At 34.8% G+C, this 22269-nt stretch overlaps 1 protein-coding gene across 3 annotated transcripts in view; it reads right to left on the bottom strand.

Moving 5' to 3' along the window:
- Myb (proto-oncogene like protein Myb) overlaps positions 1–22269 on the bottom strand; it is a 209577-nt gene that overhangs the window by 36435 nt on the left and 150873 nt on the right. For all 3 annotated transcript variants that reach the window (XM_085943337.1, XM_085943339.1, XM_085943338.1), the window contains one exon: positions 940–1063. In XM_085943337.1, coding sequence (XP_085799463.1) covers positions 940–1063 — 124 coding nt within the window. The remainder of the gene's footprint in view (positions 1–939; positions 1064–22269) is intronic.

The raw sequence follows: 22269 nt of genomic DNA, 5'->3' as shown, positions 1-22269 counted from the left end.
ATGAGGGCGCGAAGACTCAGATGGGCTGATCAGGTTGATGCTATAATCTGGAGCTTTCCATAAAGTTTATGAAGGAACCATTCTAGGCACTCGGCGGAGGCGAATAACGTCAAGACGACTGAAGAGAGAGATTCCTGGAGGACGGTTGTGTAGTCGGCCATGGACCTGAATGGTCTGCAGCGTCAGTTTAAGTAAGTACCTAAGTAAGTAATACAACCTTCACTCTGGAGGCTCATATGATATTCTTAGGATCGGACCTATGTCTAAAAACTATAGAACTATTTACCTAATTAAAAATAACCCCTCCACGTTCGCTGCATATAACACAGCATTGCACACTACAAGGAAGTCGCTAAAAATCTTACACGGGTTAAGGGGGTCGGGGTCATGGGTATAAAAAGTTTAAGAACCCGCGGAGTAAGTCGTTATTCTTCCGGCATCCAATGCGTTATGCCGATCGATAAAATGTTTAAAATATTGCGTGTGTACGGAAAGCAAAAGCAAATAATAAATAACTCACATTCGCAGAGCGGTCAAACCTGTTTGGCACGGTGGTCCTCCGGTCCACACATTATCCTCGGTGGTCAGCGATCACGACGATCAATGGCCACTATTTACCTGTCCTCGTGTGTTGCCTATCGTCAGGAAATTGATGAGAATTTGATAGAATTATCGTTGATTAGGCTGAGCCAGGTGCCACACAGAAAATGTTACGGGATGGGTCCATTTCGCAAAAATATCCGTAACAATTTATTACTTATTGTTTTTTTTTGAGGCAGCAGGAGGGATAGGATAGCTTATTATGGACTGCCAAAACACGTTTTAAACGGGACGTTTGATCCAGCCGACCGATCTAAAAGGAATATGTTCAGTGATGTTTGTTGGTCTACAAGTCTAGGAAAAAAGGACATGCCAAGTTGATCCAGTCATTGAACAAACCTCATATTTACTCCATCGTCCCTTATTGATGAACTTTCTGGTGCCGCTCTTGTTGATCGCATCATCAGTGGCCGCAGAATCATCTGACAACTCCTCACTGCTGTCGCTTTCATAGGTGGAACGACTGCAAATAGGAAAAAAAGATCATTAGTAATGTAGGTATTACGCATAGACGAAACGGTTCAAAACAAAAAAAACAAGTACAGTACAGTTCTTGTAGACACAATGTGTTTGTATGCATCATGTGAAGAATAAAAAATCCCTTGCTAATAACCACTATACTTATAGACATCTGGGTCTGCTTATACAATTATCATTATTTCCAGATTCATAGTTGAAAAAAATCTCTACCTAGGTATATTGCAAATCCTAGGTCATGTTTTACATTGTTGTCCATGTCTGCCAACAGTGCCAACACGTGGGCAATGTATCCGCATGAATATTTCCACATACAAATAAAATGCATTTGTATATTAGGTATATGTAGTTGAAAAATAGGCTAAGAATGTAGGGTGATTTTTGCAATTTCGCATTTTCCTTCGCGTCTTTGACCTATTGATTGTGCTAACGTGTCCATTTTCGTATTGCGGTTTTCTAAGGGAACGTGTGTCCGGGTATTAGTACAGATTTATAGTATAATACAAATGTCAAATGAGTCAATGGATAACGGCTGGAACCGTAGACGCTTGTCGGCGCGATCGAAGGCTTCGGTTGCGCGTATTTTTGTCGCAAAATGGAAATCAACTGTCATGTTATTCCCTATAATATTTTCTCCCATAGATTTCACAATAAAAAATAGAAACATTCAATCATTATACGCGAAGAGCTGTATTAATCCCAGAGATAAATGGAACCGTAGACCACATAAAAATGATTTGAACGATTTCATTGTGCTTATACTATACTCCACACACGCAGAACGCAATAATGTTGTCTGCTACCCAATTGAAACGTTCAATTTAAATCAATCAGGAAGAAACATCGTTAGAGCTAAATCACAAAAAACTGAGTTGCGCTTCGGACAACGCTCGTCAAATTGTTTAAAGTAATGATTCCGCGATGACATGATAATAGTATGTAGTTTGTAGCATCTATGTAATAATGACTATTATCTAACCCTTGCAAGCACGCAGTAAGAAACGATAATTTTATTCAGTGTCCAACTCTGAATTAATAAATGTCATTTTGATTCCTTCACAGCGACGATTTACTTGGACGCAAATGACGAAATCGATTAGTCAGAAAATTTGCTATAAATTAAATACTGAACTATTGTCGAACAAAAACTATTGTGTGTATGGTGGTGTACGGATTTATCAATTAACGTAATTCGATACTATCAGGAGTGATGTTAGAATTATTATTAATAAACTTTTGGTCTATTACGAAGAAGAAAAGGTATCGCATCTAAAAAGAGAGCGAGTCTCGCGAGACACGCGCTAGAGTAAGATAAAAGGTCTACATATGTGTGAGTTAGTTTCCAAAAGTATCGCCGGCAAATCGTGGTGAATCGCTTCACGTAGCGTCGATAACCTGCGAGCTAGTGTTGCTAAAATTGCTATTTTTTGTGTTAAACATAAAGTCAGTGGTAAATATTTTTAGTTAATTAAGTAGGAAAGATGGTTCTGTGGGTTGTATTAAAATATGGTAGCCGTACTGATAAGCAAGAAGATGGTATTACGTTTCATAGGTAAGTTGATACATGTTCGTGATTATTTATTTGTATATTATTATATATTTTAATATCAGTGACCTAGTGTTTCTTTAAAATAACTTAAATTATGGATATCTTTACCTAATGGTTGCATTCTGACCGCTTAAAAATACTATATAACGTAAAAAAAATAGAAAATTATATTTTAATTCTGAGCGTCTAGTGCGAGCACTTTGGGCGAGCACTAACGAAATGGTCTATGGCAGAGGGGGGCAAACTGCGGCCCGCGGGCCGCATGTGGCCCGCCGGGTATTTTTTTGCGGCCCGATATCATTAATTGTACTTCTGATAACGAATAACTTTTTTATAATTTTTTTTAACCACTCTATCGCCAAGAGTTAAAATCAAATTAACACCTATATGCCACACATTTTTAAAAAACTAAAAAAAATAGAAAAAGTTGAAATAAATATATAATGTATAGTAATACTCACATATTATGTATGGTAACATAGATTGTATTAATTTTTCATGGAAAACTACGATATATTTTTCACTCAGGGCTGTCACCCAACAATATTTATTTATTTTTTATATTATTATATTATATATAAGTATTTTTTTCACTTTTATTATTATTGATGTATTTTTTCACTTAGAATTCAGTCTTCACTATTCAGGGTCATCACTATTCACGGTCATCATTTTCAGGGTCATCTCATCAAAAATTCTATAATAGTGTTTTTTAGATTTTTTATTTTATTTCAATAATTTTCTCATCTTCGGATTCTTGTGTCGAAAATAAAATATCATCGGCTTCTTGCTCAGGATTATTATGATCATCTTCCATTTTGAAGGGTGACAAAACACAAACACACAAATATATCTATTACACACTATCAATGTTTATAGGTAGGTACTCTATTTTAGGAATAATAAAATTCACCGAAAATTTACGAAATAATATTACAAACTTAGAAAAATTATGAAATGCACACTGAAACGCGCTCAACATGAAACAAAAATATAATATTACTTGATAAATAAGTGGCAAATATAACCATGCATCTAATATTATTCTATCGGAAATCATAATAAAACACTACTGCAATACATACATATAAAGTTTTGCCCACATGATACGATTTGAGTCTCGCGATGTCCACACAAGCCGCACTCGCGGTGATTTCCGTCTGGCGCGTCTCGCCTCGCTCGAAAATGCGGCAAAGTATTGCTTCATTTGGACAGCGCATTACAAAGCTACCCATGTCCCTTGTCACTTGTAACTTTTATCGGGTAAATTATTTTTAATTTTATATTATGGAAGTCGTAAAAATAAAGCTATTCACTCAACTTATGGATATGAATAATGAGGCGCCTGTCGTAAAATTATTATGGCTATTAAAAATTATAGAAACAAAAACAGCATTGTTCACAAGTGGAATAGGCGTTTCTTCATCAATTATTGCCGTTTTCGTTTCTAGACACTTAGAAAAGACTTACATAAACAAATAATAAAAATTGTCCAACAGTGATGTCATGTCATTTTACGCCGGCATATGTGTCAGCCCTAGATACAAAGATCGTATTGTCTTGATAACTACTTTGATTTATGAATATTTCTGTGTGGTGTATGGTTCATTGGGATATTCGGAGGTGTCTTTCATTTAAAAAAAATAATTAGACACGTTCATTACGATTTTAAAACAAAGCGCCCATGGGTGGGCGCGTGGCGTGTGAATGACATCACAAAGTGCCCACCGGCGGGCGCTCGGCGATAGACTGGTTAAAAAATATTGACAATAGATTAAAATTTGTTTAGCAATAGTACGCGATCCATTTTCAATAGATATTGATAGTGTACCGACAGAGATACGACTTGAGATTATTGATCTGCAGTGTGACACTGATTTAAGAGAATTGCGTCGTCGTGAAGAAATCTCCAAATTTTACAATGCCCTAAATTCAGACAAATTCGACCAACTTAAAGATTATGCAAGAAAAATGTTCGTTATTTTTGGATTAATCTATATATCGTCACCGTTCAGGCAAAAGTCACCAACCCTGAAAATGGCAGTTTTGAGTTGAGTATGTCACCCGAAGCGTAAAATTATGTTCTTTAAGATGCAAAACTCACCTCGGTACATTAGTTAGTAAAATTTTGCTTAAATCCGAATTATTTGTTTTTCACTAAATGACTTTCGATAAAATCTTAACAAGCAATAGTCATTATAGGTGAATAGACATTATTGACTCTATAAAAAAAAATCCTTCGTTATAAATATACAAGCAAAAGTCACTATACTATGGATGGTGAGTTTTACTGATGCTTCTTTTGGCTAACATTGTTCAGATTATTAACAAGCAAAAGTCACCAAACCATAATTTGAGCTACCTTGCCTCCTTTAAAACCTTCCAGATGTTTTAATTAGCATCAAAAAGTAAAAGTACCTTAAAGAAATTATTAAGAAGACATGAGAAAATAATTTAATGTAGATAAAACCTTAAAAACATTAAAATCTGATTTTTCCTGCATTTTCAAACTTTCAAATTGCGATATCTCAAAACTATGTTTTTAGGGTTGGTGACTTTTGCCTGAACGGTGACGATATGTGAACAAACATTTTCGATCATGAACCTCAATAAAAATTCTTTACGATCAAATATCTCCGATGCCCATTTACAAGCAGTTTTGAAAATTTCAACTACAAAATTAACACCTGAATTTGAAAAAAATGTACAACAGTTTCATTCTTCTCATTATTTTTTTTATAATGTTTATTTTTCGTGATAATAAATAGTGTATATCTAAAAATGGTATTTTACTTGCGGCCCGCCACTCATTTTGAATTCTTGAATTTGGCCCTCCAGCCAAAAAGTTTGCCCTCCCCTGGTCTATGGTCTCGAACATTTGTAGACGAATGCGTTCGCTCGCCCACAAACCAAGCGCACGGCACGCAGCTTCATTTAGCAATGCAACGGGTGGCGTCTAGATGTATCTATAGTCTATGGAGCGAGTACATTATTTAAACACGCGTTGACGCCATGACAGATATTTCACTAAGAAGTCTTCTATGTGCGTCTACAGCGACTTGCAGTTATCGACGAGATCTTGTTGTTGGACAGTATTATTTAAAATTAGTGACGTTCCGTAGGATTTAAGATACAGGCAGAAATTGTGAATATTATGGTTTTTCGTAGGTACATTCCGTAGACGTGAATTTGTATAATACATAATATGAGGAATAAATTTAATTAAATGCGACTATATCAGGTTTGCAGAAGTAGGTACGTGGCAACGCAACGCACAATACCGATAGAAGTGGGATCCGCTTGAAGAAGCCTTCATCCAGCAGTGGATAGATTCAGGCTAATGATAACATCGGGTTTGTATAATGTATAAAATTACACGATAAAAAGAACTTTTTATATACAACGTTTTTAAATTTTCTGTTGGATCATATAAACTTGACTTGACTAGGCTTAACAATCAAAAAGTGTGTACTTGATAGAAATATTGAACAATGAAATGTCATTTCACATTGATTTCCATAGTAACGCACGTATATATTAATAATTTAGTTGCTAGGACCCCCTAGCAACCAATAATGGTATCGAAATAACTTTTCATACAAAACAGAATTAACTGAAAATGGATTAAATTCTACTTAAAGATGGCTAAAAGTATTAAAAAAATGCATTGGCTTAGTGTTCTGATATATTCTAAAAGTTTCAAATGTCTAGCTAGTCGGGAAGTTAGTTAACAATCGATTGCAAGATTTGTACCGGACAAATAAGAATACGAGCTAAGAAAAACGTCAAAATAAAATTAATCAATTGTTCAAACGCATGGATTTGTTTGGAAAATCGATTATTTTTTTATCGTAGGGGGCACAAAATCATCAGTGCGACGGGCCTCCACGTCACTAAGCGCGCCACTGTTCTCCTTCACGATGATATTATGTATGTACCTAAGTCAAATATTTCACTAACGACTAGAATTCATAATACGTCTTTTATATGAGTTAGGTACGCCTAGATGTGAACAGAATAGAATTCTTGCTTCTTGAAAGATCTTCAATGAGATTCATAATCCTTCGTACTGGACGCCTTTAGTGTGGTCAATGACACGACAAATGCATGTGGTAAATAAACATGCAACGCCACCACAATATTTTGGGGGATTTGCTATATTTTATAATATGTTAGAGTTTGATGCGTTGCCTATGGCACTTACTTACTTATCCGACATCAACGGGTTACGGAATCGCAGTTAAATATGCACAGAATGAGCTATTCAAATGATCACAGAGAAAAAAAAGTGTTTTTAGTGTAATCAGAATAAATAAACTGCCAGCGCTGTCAGATGCATTCAGGCAGGAACTTACTAACTCATTATTAGCACAATCAAAAGGCACCATAACCTGGCTATGATTGATAAGATAACTTTATCATGTCATAATCTTTTCAATGCTTACATGCTTGATTAGTGCATTTTCTTTTTTCTACATCCATAATTTCATGACTAATTTCGTAGCGCTATATGCAGGATGCGAGGATCGAGGAATATAATTATAATTAAGTAGAATGTAGCTACATTAAAGAGCGGGTGACTTTTTAGTTCTGCAGATCGCCGCTAAGACATGGCCTACAGCTAGGGACGTAAAAAAGTATCAATATTCAATACATTTTAACCGATACTTTCTTTCGATAGCGACGCGACACTGATTTTGTAATTATTTTCAACAATAAATTCCTCGCGTAGTAACGAGTACGATAGGTACCGATATACAGTGGGTCTATTCTATACACACGGCGGCTATCGAATGTAGTTTTTCATATTTATGTATTGAGGTGGTTAACTGTTAAAAATGATAATTATAATACCTCAATACATAAATATGATAAAACTACCATCGATAGCCGCCTTGTGTATAGATAGACCCACAGGTATGATACTTTTCTTTCGATATGACGTTCCTACCTACCGACAACTGACGATAATAAGAGACCAGCACATGTGCCCTTTTAAATTGGAAACCAATCACACAAGTAAAGCAAGGCGCTCACGATATGGACTTGTGGGTGCGTATATCGTTTCAGACCAGATGTCCATATCTACAATCAAGTGCGGGGATCCGCGGTGGAAGCGACGAGGTGCGTCCGTGTCGCACGCTAAGCGGTGTGTGCTGACGTTCTGTACAACAGTATGGGAAATGCAGGCCGCAGCGTGTGGTCACCATCGATGACTGTGGTCGAGTCTGTATTCTATAAACTGGCGTACACGTCACACGGAAAGCATTGTGCAATCGCGTTCAACTATTCCAAGTTTTCAATGGGAGGGAACGAGATAGATGGTGAAGCGGGGGGGGGGGGGGGGAAACCGGTACGCCAGCTTATAGAAGACAGACTCTAAATCTGCGCGTAACATAAGTCATCACTCTACCATCTTAGTGAGTTTTCCTAACTAAAATATAAGTTAAGATATAATATCAACTCATCACGCATGAGGTCTTTCGGGTTATTTTTGTATCAGACGATAATTCACTGACGTTCAACGTAATCCAGAAAAGTTGTGGTTATCTACTGAATTAATGTGAGAGTTCGACGGAGATATTGATAAGGAAAAAAATGGTATGTCGTATGTCAATAATCCCGAAGAACACGTTAGTTTAATTATTTTACAATATAACAATTATATACCAATCAATTAACAATAGTGATAATGAATAAGTACCTATCTATACTCTATGGAAATCGTGGGAAGCGCCATATTATGATATTAAAAAAACACCTTTATTAATATTTCATTCAAAAGTAAACTAGTTTATCTTGTTACAGAAATGCTAAATATTATTTAATTTGTCCATAAATGGCTAATTACAATACAAGTAATCAGGAAATAAACATTAGACGTAAACATTCAAGTATGGGGCAAACATTCACCTAATACGGCGATGAGAGGGGGCCACGGAACAGATTAATGAGATGTTCCTTGGAGGGGGTCAAGTTGTCTAATTTTTTTAAATACATAAATTAATTGGTGACGTGTTATCGGCAGCATTGCTTTATTTGATTAGCTATCTCGAACGTGTTGAGGAGAATTTTGAAGAATTCATAGTTTTAATGTTGGTATTTAAATAGCATCGTTAATTTGATTTTCTTTTTATTTATATCTAAATGAGTTTCGGTATTGTTAATACGCCCCTGTGGCACCACATATATTAAACTGAAAAACAAGCCATGACAAGTTATTCTTGATTGGAAAAAATCCCTCGCGAACATCCATCGATACCTTTTGACCCGATACCAGTACCAGCGCATCAATTCTATATACAATGCTGCTATCGGCTATGGTCTATCATATTTATGTATTGAGGTATAATCACAGAACAGATAATAAAAAGTTAATTTTTCGTTGCCCTCTTTTCCCCTTTTTATGAAACATTTTTTATGTTTACTATATTAACAATTACACTTAGATCTTGTACAAAAATCGTAATATTATCAAGTTATTTAAAAGAAAAGTGACCCGAGTCTACGCTCTCCCGTGCAGAGATTCGTCCTATTGTAATGTATTGTTCTCTCTGCACGGGAATGCGTACACATTTTTAAAATTATTTTATATAATTTTTATAACTTATAAAAAGTTTATTGCAATAAATAATCACCTCAATACATAAATATGATAAAACTACACTCTATAGCCGCCGATAGCAGTCTTGTGTATAGAATAAATGAGCAGGTATCGTTACTTTTTCTTTCGATATGATGGCCCTAGACATGCTATCAATGCTCTTTTAATAAATAAAAAAAACAATCAAGTTTCGACGTTATAAATAAATTTATTGCTTCCTGAAAAAAGTAAGTTTAAATTTATGTGTTTATTATCTGGATGGAATATTAATGGTAACACAAAAAAATCATATAGCACTAAACAAAAACCAAATTAAATAATATGTACTTAGAATTTAGATACTATTAAAACTGCGGCATCGAATAAACGCAAAAATTTAAGAAGGAACCGCTTACAACTGATTCATTGACTACGAGGTCGTGACTTCGATAAATTATTGATACCACCTTGTTTGGGAGTCAAATTAAAAGGCGGGAAAATATCTTCAAATCGTGAACAACCATTAAACTTCTGGTTCAGGCCATATACTTATCTAGAAACAAATTGCTATCAAATCAAGCCTTCTTCACAATATTGGATGAATACTATTGCGATTATTTTCATTGCGTATGTATGCTATGAATATGAAGAGATTTCATACACGTTGTGTGAAATCTGCAATTTGAATCTACCTAAGTAATCATTACACGGTCAATTGGATGTTTATTTTGTTCGAATTTCAAATAAACGAGTAAGTATACAAGGATCGACAGCAGGGTTGCTAAAATGTTTGGTAGAAAACACGGTGTCTTATTTATTTTAAAACCTCCAGATCGTTGATCATTCACTGCTGGTTACGGGTCTATACGTGAAATGAAAATGATGTAGACATGTTAAAATAGTGTTGTTTTAGCATTATATACGCGAAGTACGACGCGTTTACGACGATTCCTTTTCCGATTACCTAACCGAAAATATATTTTTTTTTAAAAACGGTACATGTTCAAAAACGCGCGTTACCATGATCTTACTCCCTACTTCATTTATCGTTTGTCAATTTATGGCTACGGCCGTATGTTGTAGTTAAACCACTGGGAAATGCAAATAGAAATGGCGTATTTAAAAAAATGCTACCTTATTCTTAGGTCAATAATTATTAGGTATAAAGCAATCATTATTCGTAGGATGTTTATCACATTTGAATTGTCAAAAACATCGCTTATAATCAGTATCTTTAGAATTATCTTCAAATGTGTTAATCGTGCCCATTTTTGAATAATAATTCTTGTCAAATTTGGGATCAAAAAGATTATGAAATATAATTTTTTATCGTAAATATGTCACTATATAATGTTAACATTAATTTTACTAATGGTTTTGTAAATGCGTTTAAAAATTATTAAATCTAAAAAATCTTAACACCACTGCACACGTACTGAAATATGACTATATTCTAAAACATTAGAGCGAGAGGTTTAAAAGAATACTATTTTATGTAATAAAAATACGTTATGCAGTCATCAAATGTTTAAAATAACTATAAAGGATAATAAGGCTTCAAAATTATATAAATAGATTATCTGCAACGTTTGAGGAATGTCCAGGGTTGTGCTCTAAAAATACCATAAAAACTCCATTTTGACTGTCGAAAAATGCACAATTTAAAATTGTTAGTCTGCGCCCGATGGCTGGTAATAATTAATATGCGCCACTGACACAAGGCAAATCCAACCGAATGCGGCGTGGCGATGTGAGGAAGAATTATATTGCATTTTGCCTCTGCGTGCTCCTAGCTCATCTCTCCCATAGAGATTCTTAATCATGTAAATTCAATAAACACACTTGAGTGCATGACGGCCTAAGTCTTTGGTAACAACTCCTGAGAAATTCCCAGTCATAAAAAAATGATGCTTCACACCAAACGTAGGGTCCATGATAACTCGATTAAGACTAATAAAACATAATACCTACCTAAAGTTGAGCCATTTGCTTCATTTCCATCGATTCTATTGATACGGTAACCACATAATAACTCAGCCACACCTTTTTAATTTTAAATATTATAACAATAATAATGTATTTCTCAAGGTTTCCAACAAGTTATTCAAGAAGATATTTATATCAGTTAAATTTGCATTTAGATACATGGAAAACTTGACTATATTACAATACATGCACATTTATATATAATGTTATGAGCTATCAAAAACATCACACTATTCTCCGGAAACAAAATAAAGACTAGCGATATTGGAATTCGATAAATTTATTGGTTTATTACTTTTAGTTTTAACGTATTAATGATTAAAATTCCGGTATTTTACTTCTTTATCAAATGAACCTTTACGGCGTAGATCGCCTATTGCGACCTCGTTTCCACGAGGAACAATTACTTAGGCTTTAGTATCTACAATAATTATTGGGGTGTCATATTATGGTGGTGATAGAGAAAATCTTTTCCCATCTAGGCTCGATTGAAATAAAAATGATGTAGTAGAAATAGAAATCCTATACCTTGCGATGATCACAGCACAATTTTGACTGAGACCGCTTTATAAGACCGAAACCGTGTGAGACGTAGCGGGTCAAAAATACATAAGTAGGTACACCAATATCGACGATCATAATTTTAGTGAGTGTTCCTGTTTTGTGTGTAATATCTTATTTATACCAATTAATATTCTCTTATTGAATCTAATATAATGCGTACAATTTACATAATAATCAACCTTATCAATTCCATTATAGATCTTTCAAACCTCTGTAGCTTCAGTCTTTCATTACCACGCATTTATGTAGAAGTAAACGTTTCATAACTTTGCACTTTTTACTACACTGATAGGCATGTTTGCCTGATTACTTTGCATAACATTAGATCAAATGATATTCACTTGTAAAAGGCTATACCTCAGTTGAGGCATGGTCTAAAAAGATCGTGACTAGGCGATGCGCGGATTGCGGGTCGCGGGTGCAAATGACGCATGCCGAACGAAATATATTCATTGATGTTTTCTTTTTCAAGTAAATGGGTAACGTTGTTAGTCATATTTACACGAATTAAGAATTAATACCCCCGTCGCCATCACGAAACAAATTTACGTATTCACACCTCGACGTTCGCTCTCCGACTGCCTGCGAGTCCAAAATTTCGTCGCGCCTATAGTTGATAATTATTTGCCGTTTCACTGAAGTATCGTCTTAATATATAATAATATGTAGTAATAAATAAATAGATAATAATATATGTATTATGTAAAAAAACTATATATTTTTAGAATATATTACATCAACATCATGATTCATGGTCATCCTTGAGTCGGAGTACAAAGTTATGAAGTGGCAACTTCTAAGAAATTTCGCTAAACTTGTTTATCACACCAATCGAGAAAGATCTTGGTCGCCCAATAAACATTAAATTTATGCGTATGTTGTGAACGTCTTCAACTTATAATTTGTAATGTCCACGATATGTTTAAAAAAATTAATTGAAATTGAAAAAAAAATATTTCAATGCAAATACTACCTAATAATTAATTTTATTTATAACCTAAACGTCCTAAACTCATCAACTACGACAAAAAATGTTTCTCAGCTGCGCAACCCTAAATTAGAACAAGTTTTTATAGGTCGATTATAGCGTATACCTAGGTACATCCTGTGTACAAATAGATAACATTAATAATTAGAGATCTGAAGTGACGGAACATCATTCGCTTATTAAGAGCTGAAAAAAAAAATTTATGGATATGTTTGGCTGTTGAATTCGTTTGTTCAAACCGAAATCAATTTGTAATAATCGATTTAATAAATATCATTGGTTGTATACAGCGGATACATGATCATACCGAGGCACCTTTGGAAAATAACATATTACATGCCGTGTGTTTCCAGAACTTGCCTATCACAAAACAACCAGGTGAATTAGAAAATAGCAGACAAATTATATTGGTATTTTTCACGACAGAAACTGATTGTTAGTTACTCGTTTAATGCTTGTTCAAGTTTAAAAAAAAGCTTAAATGTGATGAAGCCCGAGACCTTCCATCCAATGGTCGTATTACCTATTTCACCATCTTAAAGGTATCACTGTCATCATGATTGGATCTACTACCGATACACCATTCCATACCATACATATCGGAAGAGAAAAATGGGTACTTCCACAAAAGGTTACAGACATCTATCTGACAAAGATCTGTGAAGATCATCCTTATTCCAATGTAGGCAGATTTCAGTCAGTTTTAGTACATACAATAATATTATATTTATGAATAAGATGAATATCTGGCTTTAAAATACAGCCACATTTGATAGTTTGAAAATTGACCTTTATTACAATGCCGATAGAGGTATTTATTCTGAAGAATAAAAAAAAGAATGATTCTGGGAGACTAAAATGTAGTAAGATTTCATTTCCACACACTTATCACGTCAATGCCAGCAACCCAATAATGTTATCGGAATCTTGTGTGTATATAAATGTACAATACAATAATAATATACTTATTACTAGGGATTCCAATCCCAAGCTATTTTCGATACCTATGAATCCCGGGATTGATAAACATAATCCCGAAACTTTCGTGATTGATTTTTTTATCAATTTTTGTGGAAAATAAAATAAAAACGAAAATATAACAGAAAAATTACTTTTATAACAAATAACTACATCAGAAATAAACTGAGTTGAATGAAGTTTGATTTATACCCATGTATAAGTTGCCGATTCATTTTATTTTTTCACATAAATTAATAAAAATGAGAAAGATTGGAAAAAAACAATGCTTAGCACTATTAACAAAGTAATTCCACCATGATCTCATACATTTTACGGCAGTTTCATATTTGGCTGACTAATTATATTTATGAAGCGGAAAGGCCATAAGTAGTACACCATAATTTGCTTTAATATTTTAAATCTCGCTAACCCATGCATTAAGTCTTTACTATCAGAAACAGCAATCTCATATTAAATTCACATTATTATTTATATTACAATATTATTTATTTCATTAAACTTATGTATTTCCAAGATTGAACGTATACAATATTAACAATAAATGTCTTAAATAGTATAAATTATACTAGATTTATTTTTGACCGATTTAATCAGTGTTTTGTAAATATATTTTTTTTATGGAACATAACAATGGAAAAAAATGCCAATCCGGGGACCAGTCCCGGGATCAGAATTTTGGCTCGGGATTGAATTCCCTACTTATTACCACACAAAAACATTTTACAGTACGCATCCAAATATGTCGGCGAACACGTGTAATATAAAATGAGATTGAACCTCGAATAAACATTACCTGCAGCATAATATTGTAAATTGATTTATTACCATAATACGGCATAGGTAGTGAAGAGACTGCGGCCCGCAAGTTGGACATACAGCTCTTCTGCTCGTGTGGTATGTAATTGTTTCGCCTTATATGGGTTATTTGTCCAAACCAGATCTAAAAACTATTTGTTTATCGAGTCAATAACCATTCATATAAGTGGTAACAGCGTGGTAAATGTGATTATTTCGTCCAATCAAATTCAAAGAGGAGATAAAGCAGATAAAAATGTTAATAGACAATCCAGGAGAATAGAGTCCAGGGCATGAGAGCGGTTACCGCGTCGGCTTATAATGTCGTGGGTACCGGTTTAAAATCCCGGGTTTGAAAAAAAAATCGAAATTATTTAAGATATAAAATAATTGGCACGAAACGAAAAATATTATTACCACAAGGATAACCAAAGAAAAATAATTTATGGTGACTATCGCATTTAGCAGGTATCAAGAAAAGCTGTTGAACTGAGATGAACCTGAGTTACATTAGTTTTTAGACTAATTAGTAATTACCCGAGAATTCGATGTATTTAATCCTAACGTATTAACATCTAAATTCTACGATCTACTTCATTAAAGTTAATACTGCATTAGCCCGCGCATCATATGCAACTATTGATATATTAGTGTTTGTGTAATATAACTTTGTATCTAAAATAGTTTGCTGCTTTTGATGATTATCACATATATACATCATTCATACATCACAACGAAACGTCACAGTTCATAAACGCAATATTTCAATGCACCCAACATATAAAATATAGTTTTTTTCTTCAGCTCTCAATTCGACCACATAACACACGCTAAGGAAACGTCAAGTATTGTAATACAAAACGTTCATAAGAATCCCCTCTAGTAATAGTCTTAACAACACTCTAAACCATGGGTGGCCAACCCGCGGCCTGCGGGCCGCATGCGGCCCACTGGGTGTCATGTTGTGGCACGTGGAGCTGTGAGAAAATAAAAATAATATCAACTGCTGCCGCTATATGTGCTAATTTAGAAAATTGAGATTCGATATTGGCTCAAGATTTTAAAAAGCACCGTGTGCTTTTTGCTGCATTTGCATCGCCATTATCCGTAGACGTGAATTTATTACCGGGAAATTTACAAATAGAACTTTGTGAACTTTGAATGAACAGTTAAAGGAGAAATATCCTGCATTTTACAAACATGCTCTAATGATGACTTCGCTATTTGGGAACACTTAGCATATCAAATCCCGAGTTAGAACACGAATCACCGATGTGCTTTTGGAAAACTGTTTGCGTGTAGGAACAACCTCACTCGATATCGATATTGATGCATTTAATTCTGCCACACAAAATCAAACTTCTCACTAAAATTTATTATTTTTATATTATTTTGTTTAATTTTTATTATTTAAAAAAAAGTCTCTCCTAATAAATGTTTGATTCTGATTTTTGTTTTGTATAATAAAAAATCGGTTGCGCGGCCCGATAGGAAATCTCATTTTTAGAATCTGACCCGGCTGCTGAAAAGGTTGGCCACCCATGCTCTAAACTAAACAGTAAACTCTAAACGCAGTGGAAGTTTCAGAAAAAGAGTTTGTAGTCTTCCAGAGCGGTTGGTTTCGTTGATGACGAGGAAATCGACCAATAAGAATGAATAATTAATATTATAAACTTCATACGAACAACGTCAATGCTTTAAAATTTACATAATATCCGTGTGATTAGAGTAAGTGATTCAAATAATCGATATAGGCAATAATCTTAACGATCTATTTTTTTGCAACACTTGAGTTTAACGCAAGGTTAAGTGTAATTTGATACAACCATTACACACAGTTTACTGCCCATAATAGCCTGGATTAATCTCATATTTCAGAAGCGCAGAGGAGAATGGGTTACAAATGAGGCATGGGGTGTTTTTTTTTTTATTCAGCGGGAAAAAAAGAAAATGACACGGTCTAATGTGATAAAGCCTAAAGATATGCTTAGAACAATTACTTATGTTAATGCAGCCATGTTCACTACTGTTTAAACACAATATAAAGTATCCTCCACGTAACTTTGCAATTGCACACAGTGACAAGATTAGTGTGTAATACCTACGCACTCCGTTTCAGTGTATGTTTCAATTACAGTACCCTTTCAGGACGTCGCAGTCCAATTGGCTTGAAGAAAGTGTAAGCCATGTTGAGTCACTTGAGGCATCCGTAGCGTGTTGGAACCAGGTCCCACTTCACATCTTCGCATACAAACTCAGACACACGACACTGCAGTTTGCGTGCGTCGACGCAGGTTTTACTCGATTCCAAATACATCCGATTAAAATCTAAATCTTAGTATTTTTAGCCGCTAACTGCAGTATCGTGTGTCTGAGCCCTTAGATGTGACGAGACGATGCATGGTCCGCATTGTTATGAAACATTTGTTCTACACGAACCTCTGCCAACTGTTGCTTTCAGCTTTCGTAAGGTGACATGATTCACTACTGGTGGCGTGCGGTGACTTTTTCTAGTGAGCACTCTGTTAGGTAAAATATATACCTATACTCCTTACAAAAAAAATACATATTATCAACGCACACTATTCTGTCTAGCATATCTGGGGATGCTTTGTATCTACAGCTATAAATAGAGCTGACGACTGCTCGCTACAACCATCAGTGTGTACCATAGAACAGACTGCATTTTTGGTGTTCTGAATGAGTGCTACTGGGAGTTACGAGACCAAACCCATGACGCTGTCTTTATCGACAATTATATCGAGGATATTCAACAGACAAACGATGCATATGTTACGCCGAATGTGCGAAATTGACTATTACATGAAATGGGCAAAATTTTGGCTAATTCATGTAATAGTCAATCCCGTTGCCTTATTCATGAATTAGGTAAATTATCTGCAGAGTACGTGAATTCGCCAGGGTATGGAATTCTTAAACTGTTAACATGACAGTAGAAAAAGTAAATTTAATACGGATGGTTTTATTAGTTATAATTGGACATAATATAATATTATTATTATTAGGTTAGGTTGGGTTAGGTTAGGTTAGGTTTTGTAATTCTGAATTCAACTGAATGTCCATTTTGAGGTTAGCTAACAAGTATCAACAAACTATCACAAACATACAATCGACCATTGCACAATTGATACCACCGGAGCGCGACCATCTATTTTGACCATAGATAATAAACGTAAATTTTGACCAATGCATGAACATTTGACACATTTAGTTTAGTTGCAAAAAACACCACCGTAGCGCTACTATCTAATTTGTCCAATGCATGAACTAGGCAGAAAAATTACTGCCGAACTCACGCACTCGGCAGATATTTTGTTTAATGCATGAATAAGGCAACAAACAGGCTTGCATTTTTCATGATTTAGGCAAAATTTTGCCCATTTCATGTAAATGTCAATTTCGCACATTCGGCGTAACACATAGGTGCATGACAATCTGTCTCGCGACGGAAAGAACATCCGATTCACATCACTGTCATAACAAATACAGCCCGTTAGGACTGGGGGGGGAGGATTTAGCCAAATCGAGCGGGGTACAGGTAAACGATTATGAATTCAACCGAAATCAGTGTAACGTATACGGATGGGTTAAGTTCAGAGGTGAATCTGACACGATTCGCCCGCAGCAATATCGACAGCGATCAAGCGATAGAATAACACTATGCTCATCAAACCCATTAACAAAATCGTCACATTATCCGTGTTATATAATAAATAATAATAATAATAATATTATCTTTATCCGTTCGTCCATCGAAGAAGTCAAACTCGCCGGATGAGATAAACAATCAAAATTAAAATTCGAAATTTGAACACACGCGTTAAAAAAAACCTACCGATAGATAGCGCGCGATAAAGCGCGGGCCATTTATTATGGTATGAAAAATATATTTAAAAAAAAAACAAACAAAAAAACTTGAAGCAAGGCTGTTTATTATACACTATGGTCCGTGAGAACATATTATTTTTTAACATAGAAGCACAAAACATTTTAATACTATCTGAACACAGCTTGGGACAAGCCCATGTCAAGGTGGTGAATCGAATTTAAAGTGTGCGTCGAACAGCGGTACTAAAACTTTTATTTTTAAGTGGCGTATTGATCGATTGTATAAGGAACACACCATTTTATCAATTACTCATGGCAGGCTTGTGTTGTGCGATTTTAGCTCATATACCTAGATATAAAAAAGATTAGGTACACTATATTAATTTTATTATAACTAAGCTACATTGAAATGGTGAATACTGCAGCATCATTGACACCAAACATGAAAGGAATATAACTATATACGATTCCTTGAAAATATAATATAATAGTATGTATATTTCTGTGGATAATAAAACATATATTTTTTTAATTTAATTTAAAGAATGTAACATGAAGTATGTTTAAAAATCATATCAAACGAAATACGTATTATAGACACGAAAGCGGCAATCGTATGTCTTTTTTGCTCATACTATTTTGTAATTTTAAACTATACATAGAAAGTATTTCGTGTTTGATTCGCTAGGTATTAAAAAGTCAGTCAAAGCTCACTTGATAGCGTGGACGAGAGTGAGAACGAGAGACTTGGGTATCTGCTCCTGAGACATTCCCAGGCGTAAACAACTGCTGATGCTTCACGTCCAAACGTGGGGCCCCGTGATACGCTCGATTAAGGCCGAGTGTGGTGCGGGGCGGATTGGTTTGGAGGGTCCATGTTGTGTTAGTCAAGCTTAGATGCCGGCTGCGCATTTTTGTCATATAGTACAATAATTAACTAAAACACCAAAAGAAAAAGCATTTCATACTAAAACTAGGGGTATAGATTTAAAATTTAAATAAGTTACATAGTCCCATTATCAAGAACTAATTGAGGAACTGGATTTAAAAAAAAAAGAATTATTATGATGAAACTTTTTATCACAAATCCCCGAGTAACCCTCGAGACGTATGTTGAGGAACATGGTTTATATAATAATAATATAATGGGTTACCTATCGATATTGATAAATGAAAATGTACTATTTTTTTTTTTGCTACATGGCTGTCAATAAAACACAATCGCCATGGCGTTCTATTGTTATATCGCGATGTTACAAAATTTGGCCGTCGGTCTTCCTGGATACAATGAACCATGTGAGAAGAAAAATAAGAAAATAAACTATGTTATTATTATGTATTGTTAATACACAAATTATAATATTGGAAATCACAATAATTGTTCAGAGGACGGCCGGCCTAAGCTTAAAAGCTCTGTGCCCAAAAATAAAGACAATGGCTAGCAAAAACATGGTTTTACTTAAGAGGTGGTTTCGAGGTCATTATTTTTAAAACAATGCTATCACAACCCTCTGGGAATTATATAACAGACAAGATAGTATACAATATAATAAAAAAATATCTATTACCGGCAGAGAATTTGCACACTTTGTATGGTACCTAGCTCGTGAGTTTGACCTTCATAGGTACTGCTGTTTCCATGCATGGGATTCCGAACTGGGGCTTTGGGAAGTTCCACCGGGAAAGTTTTCTAATGACGCTTTATACTTATGTTGGTTAGAATATAGGACGTTTTATAACTTTGCAATTTTTCATACATTCATATGCCTCTTTACCTGATAACCTCGAATAAAATTAGATCAAAATGATAGTCACTTGTATTAATATAATATTATGTAGTAATAACAACAACAAAAAATACTTAGATAATAATATAATATCTAAAAATATATATTTTTAGAATATATTACATCATTTTCATCCTATAGCCGGAGTGCAGAGTTATGAAGTGGCAACTGTACAGCACAATATAATATGATCAGTGCCGAATTGAAGAATTTTAATTGTAACATGAGAATTTCTACCGGTTTATTAACAGGATTGTTCCATTTATACATGCCGCTAAGCTAATGGTAGGTTTTATTATGCATGATCAAGATGCAAAAATAACAACTGAAAATGCAACACGAGTCTCCTCAATTATAAATGCAGTTAATTTCAATAAAGTTACCTTCTAACGTTTGTCGATTTTAAGCGTGGAGGCAGCTGCTTCCTCCTTTGCCTCAAGATTTTTTTTACAGATTTATTTAATATATATTTAAGGCACTTGAAGTCCCATTAATTGAGAGGCTGTAGCGCAGTGTAGCCCTATTGGGGGAGGGGGGGAAGGTTCGATTGTGATCTAATAAATGACAACCTTTAGAAATGCTCCGTTGTCTTCATAGAGACTTGAACGTAAAAACCATTTACGACCACGTCTTGAAACTTTCTAAAAAAACTCTACAGCTCCATGACAGCAGACTTCCCAAACCAGTCGATCAAAGATCTAAACAATTACGATCCAGCAATCCTCACCGAATTTCCGAGACCACGAGCAATACTGATCTTAAAGTCTTAGTTTATATTTTTTCCCTACAATAGGAGACAAAAAAGGGGCCATTTGGTAGCCTCTTCATCTACAGATATAAAAAAATAAAATACTCCGCAGTGCTGACTCAGTCAATTCTAAGGAGAAACCACTGTATATCCCCTATTTTTCCCAGCTCTTTTTCTTTTCCATTTTTTCCCTTCAGACCCACGACGAAGAGGTATGCGCTCTTCATTAATAGGTACACAAACGCGAATACTACAGATGACGAGGATAAAAGGCCATTTGGCCTTGGTGTCTCATATTATACCGATATATATATATATATGAATTGCTCCGTTGTCGTCCATCCATATCCACACTGTATACAACGCTCTGACGCGTCTGTCACAATAAGAAGTCGCACTAGACTTCAAGAGTCTACAAGGTACGAAAATCACAATAATAATAAATGATTGTATATTTTTGATAACTCTCCTCCCGGCACAAGATTAGATCTCACGACTAATAAATATTCGTGGTTAATAAATATTTAATGTTTATTGAGCGGAGCGGCTTGCCAACAATCGATATAATCGGTAATGTAGCAATGGGAAGCTCCGGGCAATCAATAATGAAGATATGTTGGTATGAAATAATGATAGATCACGGAAATACCAGTTATATTAAGAATTAGGCACCAAACCTGAATGTAAGTAAGCATAGACAGGCTTACATGGGCTTACTACAATAATTATATTAATATTATCGAACCCTCCCGAATCCCGATCGTCTGCGGCGATTGCCCCCAATCTTAAAATGTCATTTTGGATCGTTCCCTAGAATCGTGGCCCAACGAATGCTAGAACTATCACGTACATATTTATCTATTCACGGCCCCGTCGCTCGCCCTATAATACCCCTAATACTAAATATAAAATTTCCCAAGTTTCAGTGTTAAACGATTAGAATCGCAGACGCTTGTAAAATCTTCAATTAAACCATAACATGTTATGGTCCGTCCGCTCGTTCCAACTAGCTGCACCATCGATTTGTTCGAAGCCATTAGCCAATGACGGTGGCAACTGTGTTGCCAGCTGTCATTTTCAAAAATAAACCAGAGAGGGTAAGAAAATAGGCCTCATGACAATAAAATGCTAAATTTTTCAAAATTTAAAAAGCATAAGTAGGTACCTACAAACTATCATTTCAAAAAAATAAAAAAACATCATTTTTACAAGAACAAAGATCGAAAAAGAATTAAGAAATTTGATCGTCATTTTGTATATAGGTTGTATATAGGTAACATTTAGTGTATTACAATAATTTCATAATTCATTATACACGTATATAATCGTATAAATATAAATGTAATCAGTAATCACTAATCA

This window comes from Rhyacophila brunnea, unplaced genomic scaffold (genome assembly GCF_057557595.1).
Source record: "Rhyacophila brunnea isolate RB1 unplaced genomic scaffold, BYU_Rbru_1.0 scaffold_15, whole genome shotgun sequence".
NCBI lineage: Eukaryota > Metazoa > Arthropoda > Insecta > Trichoptera > Rhyacophilidae > Rhyacophila > Rhyacophila brunnea.
This window is presented reverse-complemented; position numbering and strand designations above follow the sequence as displayed.